This window comes from Priapulus caudatus, unplaced genomic scaffold (genome assembly GCF_000485595.1).
Source record: "Priapulus caudatus unplaced genomic scaffold, Priapulus_caudatus-5.0.1 Scaffold4879, whole genome shotgun sequence".
NCBI classification, from domain to species: domain Eukaryota; kingdom Metazoa; phylum Priapulida; class Priapulimorpha; order Priapulimorphida; family Priapulidae; genus Priapulus; species Priapulus caudatus.
Window position 1 is genome coordinate 1 of NW_014581940.1, and position 9,152 is coordinate 9,152.

Below are 9,152 nucleotides of genomic sequence, written 5' to 3' on the forward strand. Positions count from 1 at the left end.
CTTTATCTACTCCTGATTATATACATACACACACATATATATATACATACACATACACCTACACATACATACATGTATGTATACTGTGTCTTGGCAGGAGTGTGACCACCACCAGCTTTCAGTCAGCGATGTCGAGCCGCACTAACTCTGTACTGAAGCTGAGCAGCATGGTGGGAAGCAGCAGCGGCAGCAGCGGCGGCGACGCACGCAGGAAGAAGCGATGCGGGGGCGGGGACGACGCGGGGGCGGGGCGTCTCGCCGCCTCACAGGACCGTGGGCTGTTTGAGGCGGCGCGTCTCGCGAGCCCCGTCCTGCCTCAGTACCACCCGAAACAGCTCATGGAACTACTCAACTGCGGCAAAATCAGGTCGGTGATCATGCTGTATCGATGTGTGTGTGTGTGTGGGATCAACATACGAACCTTGACGATACACGTATCAATACGTTTGATTATTCACGTATCAATACGTTTGATTATTCACGTATCAATACGTTTGATTATTCACGATACACGTATCAATACGTTTGACTATTAACGATACACGTATCAATACGTTTGACTATTACCGATACACGTATCAATACGTTTGACTATTACCGATACACGTATCAATACGTTTGACTATTAACGATACACTTATCAATACGTTTGACTATTAGCGATACACGTATCAATACGTTTGATTATTAACGATACACGTATCAATAAGTTTGACCATTTGACCATTAGCTCGTAGTGGCCAAGTAAGCGCTATCCTGTTAGTATAATATAGAGATCAGTTTGATACGTTATGCAGCGCACGATGGCAGATGTTGTTCATTACGAAACGAGGAACGTGAAATATTTTAACGAAATGGTTGTGAATTGTTGAGATTATTGAAGTGTTGCTGTGTTGATGTCGGTGAGGATGGAGATGCAGCGAATGATGCAATGATTGATAATAAAATATATAGCAAATAATAGCGAACAGACAGCGAATGATGCTGGTTATTAGTGATGTCACGATCATCGTTGGCTTGGTTATAAAAATCCATAATCGATTTCATAGAAAAAAAATTTTTTTTGTTTGTTAAAACTTGAACAACAAAACTTGGAAAAGTGATGAGATGAGAATCAGAGATATCATCGCTACTTAATATGCAAGTATCCTTTATTAACAATACATGTAATTATACAACACAGAGTAAACAGGTGCAAAACAAACAGTAAAGAGGGCTAAACATAGCACATACATGCAAAACACGTAACAGCACGACGTTTAACGCACGACAGCAGGCATTCAACCACCCCGAGTAACCGATTGTAACGCGATCCATTCGTTACTTGGGTCCAACCGATGATTGTTTACGAAATTACAACCGATTGACAGCACTACTGGTTATGGTGAGAGTTGTTACGCGGTGTGTTATGCGATGATGATGATGAATCGTGTGTTTGGTGTTTGCGTGACAGGAGGGTGAAGGCTATACTCGCACATCTGGTGCGTTGCATCAGCGGCGGACAGGCGACCCCGGGTTACAACAGCGACATTGAGGATGAAACTCAGCTGGACAGGCAGAGAACGTTCACCAAGTCCCGCACTCTGTCGTTAGGTACGGTATAGACGCGCGTGTGTGTATGATGATCTCTCTACCTCTACTCTGTCATGTTCTGCCGTGTGGGGTTTGAAATAGTGTTATTTTATTATTAGTTACTTTATATTAATAGCACGCATACCTGTTGTGTGTATGTGAAAAGCTACGTGTTTACAGGAATATATGAGGGGGGGGGGGGGGGGGAGTGAATGGATAAGATGTCAATAGCAAAACCTGGTTGAACAAGGTTTAAGGAGCTCGAATCATGGTTACTTGTATGAGGAGGTGCTTTCCGTACTTCAGATACTGTTGCGGCAATTTCCACCATTGTCACAATTCAGTTCACGCGTGCGAAATGTGCCATCATGCTACGATCACATCGAAATACCGTCGTATCGTTTCCCTGCTCTCAATCCCACTACTCCAACATCTCCTCACCTCCCTCAATCCACATCTGTCGCAATTCGCGGTCAGCCCGCACCGGTTACCGTTGCCGTCGGTAACGCTGCTGCCGCTTGTTGCAGGGAGTCCGTCTGACGCAGGGTTGGGTTTCCCCCGCTCTCAAATCCCACTACTGCCCAACATTCCGCGCATCACCTCCCCCTTCATTGTCGGCAGCTCCCGGTTACCGTTGCCGTCGGTAACGCTCCTGCTGTTGTAGCAGGGAGTCCGTCTGATGCTGGGCCAGGCTTCGCGGACCTGGAGCAGCAGCATGGTGACTACGTAGAGATAGCGTCAGTGCCACCGCTGCCTCTGTTCGCGTTGCTGGCTGCGGACACCGAGACAAAGGACACGCTGATGCAGCAGCAGAACGAGGATTCAACGCACGCCGGCACGGTACGTACACGCGCGCACCGCACACAGTTACCCGTCCGCGCACGCTGGGCGGTACGTACACCACACGACCTCCGGCCCCTGCGCGGCATGCTGCATGGTACGTAGCACACACAAGGCCTGCGCAAGCATGGTAACGTACACGCGCGCACAGCAGCACCGCACGACACGCCGGCAGGCGGTACGTACACCGCGGCGCAACATGCACACACGCACCGCACAGCATGCTCGGTACATGCACGCACGATGCGCCCCGGGCGGCCTCCCGAGTGGCGGCGCCGGCCGCCGGCCAAGACGGGTCCACACACCACGCATCGTGCATGGCTCGGTAACAGTGCCACGCACATGCAAGCAACGCTGGCACGGTAACGTACACAGCGACGCTGGCACGTACTACCGCGGTGCAAGGCAACGTAGTGTGTTTGCCGTAGCAGTAGCCGTGTGCAGCTTCCACACACTAGAACTAGTAGAACGCGTGAAAGTTGTTAATCATGGAACGGACTGAAACATTTTCATGGAAACGGACGATTGTTTTTATTAAAGTTGCGAAATCGGGGAGGGAGGGAGTTTGCTATGAGTCAAAGATTCTCCTACAGTCGGGGGTTGTTTTCCTCTACGGTTGGGGGGTGGTCTCTACGTCCGGGGGGTTCTTCCTACGGTCGGGGGTGTTTCTCTGATGGTCGGGGGTGTTCTCTACGTCGGGGGATGTTCTCTAAGCAGTTCGGGGGTTGTTACTCTAGGTCCGGTGGGGTCGTGTTCGCTAAACGGGCGGGGGGTGTTCTCTACGGTCGGGAGTGTTCATCTACGGTCAGGGTTGTTCTCTACGGTCGGGGGGTGTTCACTACGGTCGGGGGTGTTCTCTACGGTCGGGGGGGGGCGTTGGGGGGTTTGTTCTCTACGGTCGGGGGTGTTTCTCAGTACGGTCGGGGGGTGTTCCTCTACGGTCGGGGGTGTTCTCTACGGTCGGTGGGTGTCTCTAAGCGTCGGGGTGTTCTCATTACGGTCGGGGTGTTCTCAGTATGGTCGGGGGTGTTCTCTCAACGGTCCGGGGATGTTCTCTTAACGGTCGGCGGGTGTTCTCTTACGGTCGGGGGTGTTCATCTACGGCGGGGGGTGTTCCTCTTACGGTCGGGAGTGTTCTCTAACGGTCGGGGGTGTTCCTACGGTTGGGGGTGTTCCTACGGTCGAGGTGTTCTCTAACTGTTGGGGGGGTGTTCTCTAGCGGCGGGGTTTCTCGTACGGCGGGGTGTTCTCTACGGTCGGGGGATTGCTTCATCTAACCGGTCGGGGGTGTGGTTCTCTACGGTGAGGGGGTGTTTCTCTTACGGTTGGGGGGTGTTCTCTAGCGGTCGGGGGTTGTCTCTAAAGGTCGGGGAGGTGTTCTCATAGGGTCGGGGTGTGTTCTCTACTGTCGGGGGTGTTCCTCGTAACGGTCGGGGGGTGTTTGCTCTAACGGTCGGGGGGTGTTCCTCGTACGTCGGGGGGATGTTCTCTACGGTCGGGGAAGTGTTCTCGTAGCGGTCCGGGGTTTCTTACGTGATCGGGGGTGGTTCTCTACGCGTCGGCGGGATGTTCTCCTACAAGTCGGGGGGTGGTTCTCTCACGGTCAGCGGGGGTGTTCTCTAGGTGCGGGGGTGTTCCTACGGTCGGCGAGTTGTTATCTACGGTCCGGGGGTGTTCTCTACGGTTGGGCGGTGTTCTCTACGGTCGGAGGGTGTTCTCTACTGTTGGGGGTGTTCGTCGTACGGGTCGGTGGGTGTTCTCTACGGTCGGGGGTGTTTCTCGTACGGTCGGGGGTGTTCTCTACAGTCGGGGGTGGTGGGTTCTCTACGTGAAGGGGTGTTCTCTACGGTGCGGGGGCTGTTCTCTACGGTGCGGGGGGTGTTTCTCTAACGGTCCGGGGGGTGTTTCTCTACGGTCGGGTGTGTTCTCTACTGCGCGGGGGTTCTCTACGTCGGGGGTGTTCTCTAGCGGTCGGGAGGGTGTTCTCTAACGGTCCGGGGTGTTCCTCTACGGTCGGGGGTGTTCTCTACGGGTCGGGGGTGTTTTTCTAAGCGGTCGGGGGGTGTTCTCTAACGGTCCAGGGAAGTGTCTCTAGCGGTCGGGGGAGTGTTCTCTACGGTCGGTGGGTGTTCTCTACGGATCGGTAGGGTGTTCTCTAAACGGTCCGGGCTGGTGTTCTCTAACAGTCGGGGTGTTCTCTACGGTCGGAGGATGTTCTCATACGGTCGGAGATGTCTCTACGTCGGGGGTGTTCTTCTACGGTCGGGGTGTTCCTACGGTCGAGGGTGTCACTACGTTGGGGGTGTTCTCTACGGTCGGCGGTGTTTACTACAGTTGGGGGGGTGTTCTCTACGTGTGACTGTCGTGTCGCGTTGACTTCGGCAGTCGTGTTTGTAGCATTGCAACCACTTGTACACATTCTCACGTTAAGTGAGATCGAGTGCAGGTAAAATTGTGACAGTGGTACACCCAAGGACTCGCCCCCAATAAAATCTCCTGTATGTAGCGTTGTCCATTCTCTAAAGGCGGTTCTACTGTATATAATCAGGAAAATGACTATTGATAGATAATTGATAGACTTCTTATAATAATTACCGAATTAAAGGTAAATTTCTGAGTGTTTTTATAAACAGGAATCCATTCTAATAGTGACACTACATGAAGGCATAGCAGTTGATTCACAGATTGTTGTGTGTCGTGCAGGATACAGCGAATCTGTTTGAGTTGGCGACGATGGCGGCGGGCGTGGCCGGGAGACGACGACAGCGTTCCTCGTCGCGAAGCCCCGGTCCGCGTGCGCATGAAAGTCTGGATCAATCGCCCGTACACCCCTAACTACTCTCGGACCTTCAGGTACGATACAGCGTGCCGTGATGGCAGTGGACACTAACTGTGAAAACTTACCATTACAACTAACCGTGAAAACCATAAGCTTACTATAAAACTAAACCGTGAACCATAACTTATACTTATAAATACCATCGACCAATAAAACTTACTATGAACTAACCGTGGAACCATAAACTTACTATAAGAACTAAACCGTAAACCAAAGTCAAAGTAGTCAGCCAGCCAGCCAGCCAGCCAGCCAGCCAGCCAGCCATCCAGCCAGCCAGCCAGCGCATCGAGCCAGCCAGCCAGTCAGTCAGGCCAGCAGCAGCCAGATCAGACAGCCAGCCACCATCGAGCCAGGCCAGCTGTCCAGTCAGCCAGCCAACCAGTCGTCAGGCCATCAGCCAGTCAGCCATCAGCCACCAGCCAGCTGTCCAGTCAGCCACCAGCGCAGCCAGCCACTGTCCAGTCAGCCAGCCAGCTCAGCAGCCAGTTCAGTCACTAGTCAGGCAGCACCAGCTGTCCAGTCAGGCCAGCCAACCAACCAGTCAGCCAGCCAGTCAGTCCCAGCCAGGCCAGTCAAGTCAGCCAGTCAGCCACTCATGCCACTCAGCAGTCCAGTCAGCCAGTCCAGGCCAGCCAGCCAGCTGTCCAGTCCAGCCAGCCAACGACAGCCAGCCAGCCAGCCAGCCAGCCAGCCAGCTGTCCAGTCAGCCCAGCCAACCAGTCAGCCAGCCAGCCAGCCAGCCAGTCAGGCCAGCCAGCCAGTCTCGGTCAGTCAGCACAGCCAGCCTTGGCCAGCCAGCTAGCCATTTCAGTCAAGCACAGCCAGCTATTCAGCCAGCCAGCCAGCCAGCCACCAGAGGCCTGCCAGCTAGTCAGCACCAGTCAGTCAGCGCAGCCCATTTCTGCAACGAATTCAAATGCGTTTGAAATCTTTATTTTGTTCAGTCAGCGTCATCGTAACGTGTGATCGTTGTGTCTTCCGCGCGCTAGGAAGTCGAGGAGCGGTGTGACAGGTGCAACTCCTCACCGAAGTACGCGTGAAACGCACACCGCGGGCTGGCCCGGGGCTTGACTCAAGCCTTGATCAGATGCACGAGCTGCTAGCTGGATGGCCGAACCACAGGTAGCGTCCACGCGACGCTGACCGATACGGAACCACAGGCAGACTGGCAGGTACGTACTGACCGATACAGAGCCCCCGCAGACTGCAGGTGCGTAGCTGACCGATACAGAGGCAGACTGCAGGTGCTACCTGACCGATACGGAGCCACGCAGACTGCAGGTGCGTACCTGACGATACGGAGCTACGCGACTGCAGGTGGCGTACTGAACCGATACGATCCACGCAGACTGCAGGTCACGTACTGACCGAATAACAGAGCCACGGCAGACTGCAGGGCGTACTGACGGGGCGATACGGAGCCACAGCAGACTGCAGGTGCGTTACTGACGATACGGAGCCACGCAGACTAGCTAGGTACGTACTGACCGATTACAGAGCCACGCAGACTGCAGGTCGTACTGACGCCGATACGGAGACTGCAGGATGACTTGACCGATACGGAAGCCACGACAGACTGCAGGTGTCGTACTGACCGATATCGGAGGAGACTGCAGGTGCGACTGACCGATACGGAGACTGCAGGTATGTTACTGACCGATAACGGAGCCACGGCAGACTGGCAGGTGCGTACTGACCGATACGGAGGCAGAATGGCAGGTGCGTACTGACGCGATGACGGAGCCACGCAGACTGCAGGTGCGTACTGACCGAATACGGAGGCAGACTGCAGGTGCGTACTACTCGATACGGAGCCAACGCATACTGCAGGTACGTACTGAGCGAATACGGAGGCCCACGCAAGACTGCAGGTGCGTACTGATCGCGATACCGGAGCCACGCAGACTGCAGTATACTGACAGCATACGGAGCCACGCAGACTTCCAGGTGCGTACTGACCGATACGGGGCACGCAAAGACTGCCAGGTAAGCGTACATGACCGGATACGGATCCACGCAGACTGCAGGTACGTACTGACGCGATATCAGAGGAACAGACTGCAGGTGTCGTACTGACCGATACAGAGGCAGACCTGCAGGTACGTAGCTGACGCGATACAGAGGCAGAAAATGCAGGTGCGTACTGACGCGAATACGGAGCCACGCAAGAACTGCAGTACCCGTACTGACCGATACGAAGCCCCGCAGACTTGGCAGTACGTACTGAGCCCGATTACGGAGGCCACCGAGACTAGGGCACGTGCGTACTGACCGATACAGAGGCAGACTGCAGGTGCGTAACTGACCGATACGGATCACGCAGACTGCAGTGCGTACTGACGCGATTACCGGAGGCAGACTGCAGTGCGTCTGACCGATAACGGAGGCCAGCCGCAGACTGCAGGTGCGTACGACATCGATACGGAGCCACGCAGACGGACAGGTTAACGTACTGACCGATACGGAGCCTACGCAGACTTCAAGGTCGTATCTGACCGAATACGGGGCCCACGCAGACTGCGGTACGTATCTGAAACCGATTACGGAGCAGACTGCAGGTGCGTACTGACCGATACGCGACCACGCATACTGCAGGTACGTATACCGATACGGAGCCACCAGACTGCAGGTGCTACTGACCCCGGATAACGGAGCCACGGCAGACTGCAGGGTGCGTACTGACCGATACGTGAAGTCAGAACTGCAGTGCGTACTGACCGATATGGAGCCACGCAGACTGCCAGTGGCGTACTGACCGATACGAGCAGACTGGGGCAGAGTGCGTACTGACGGCGAATACGGAGCCACCGCATACTGCAGGTAACGTACTGACCGACTACGGAGCCACGCAGACTGCAGGTGCGTACTGAACCGATACTGGAGGCCCCAGACTGAGCAGGTGCGTACTGACCGATACGGAGGCCACGCCAGAGCTCTGCAGGTACGTACTGACAGAACGGAAGCGCACGCAGACTTCATGTGCTGTACGACCGATACGGAGCCACGCATGACTGCAGGTGGCGCGTACTGAACCGATACGGAGCCATGCATACTGCGGTACGTACTGACTCGATACGGGCCACGCATCATCTGCAGGTAACTACTGAACGCGATACGGATCCCACGCAGACTGCAGGTTACGTACTGACCGATACAGAGGCAGACTGCAGAGTGCTGTACTGACGCGATACAGAGGCAGACTGCAGGTACGTACTGACCGATTAGCAGAGGCAGACTGGCAGGTGCGTAACTGACCGGATACGGAGCCACGGCAGACTTCAAGAGTGGCGTACTGCACCGATACGAGCCACGCAGACTGCAAGGTGCGTACTGACCGATACGAGGCAGACTGCAGGTGCGTACTGACNTACAATACCTATAGTGAAATCCATAAACATTCAGCCAGTGCTGATTTCTAAAATTCCCATTTCTACTACAAACAATATCTATACTGAAATCCATAAACATTCAGCCAGTGCTGATTTCTAAAATTCCCATTTCTACTACATACAATACCTATACTGAAATCCATAAACATTCAGCCAGTGCTGATTTCTAAAATTCTCATTTCTACTACATACAATACCTATAGTGAAATCCATAAACATTCAGCCAGTGCTGATTTGTAAAATTCCCCCATTTCTACTACGTACAAAGTCTATAGTGAAATCCATAAACATTCAGCCAGTGCTGATTTTATGGATTTCAGTAGGAGGTATTGTACGTTAGTAGAAATAGGAAATTTAGGAAATCAGGCACTAGATGAATGTTTATGGATTTCCAGTATAGTATTTACGTAGTAGAAAAATAGGAATTTTAGGAAATCAGCAACTAAGCTGGATTGTTTATGGAATTCGACTATGTGATTGTACGTAGTAGAAATAGTGAATTTTAGAAACTC

General features: G+C 53.4%; 1 protein-coding gene across 1 annotated transcript; it reads left to right on the forward strand.

Moving 5' to 3' along the window:
* Positions 1–128: 128 nt before the first annotated feature.
* LOC106819872 (dmX-like protein 1) lies at positions 129–6,895 on the forward strand (the record flags this gene model as incomplete). The annotated part of the gene is made up of 5 exons (XM_014824445.1): positions 129–367; positions 1,454–1,593; positions 2,237–2,412; positions 5,116–5,200; positions 6,749–6,895. Coding segments are annotated over exons 1-5 (787 nt in total), but the record flags the coding sequence as incomplete, so codon positions are not given.
* Between the last annotated feature and the right edge of the window lie 2,257 nt (positions 6,896–9,152).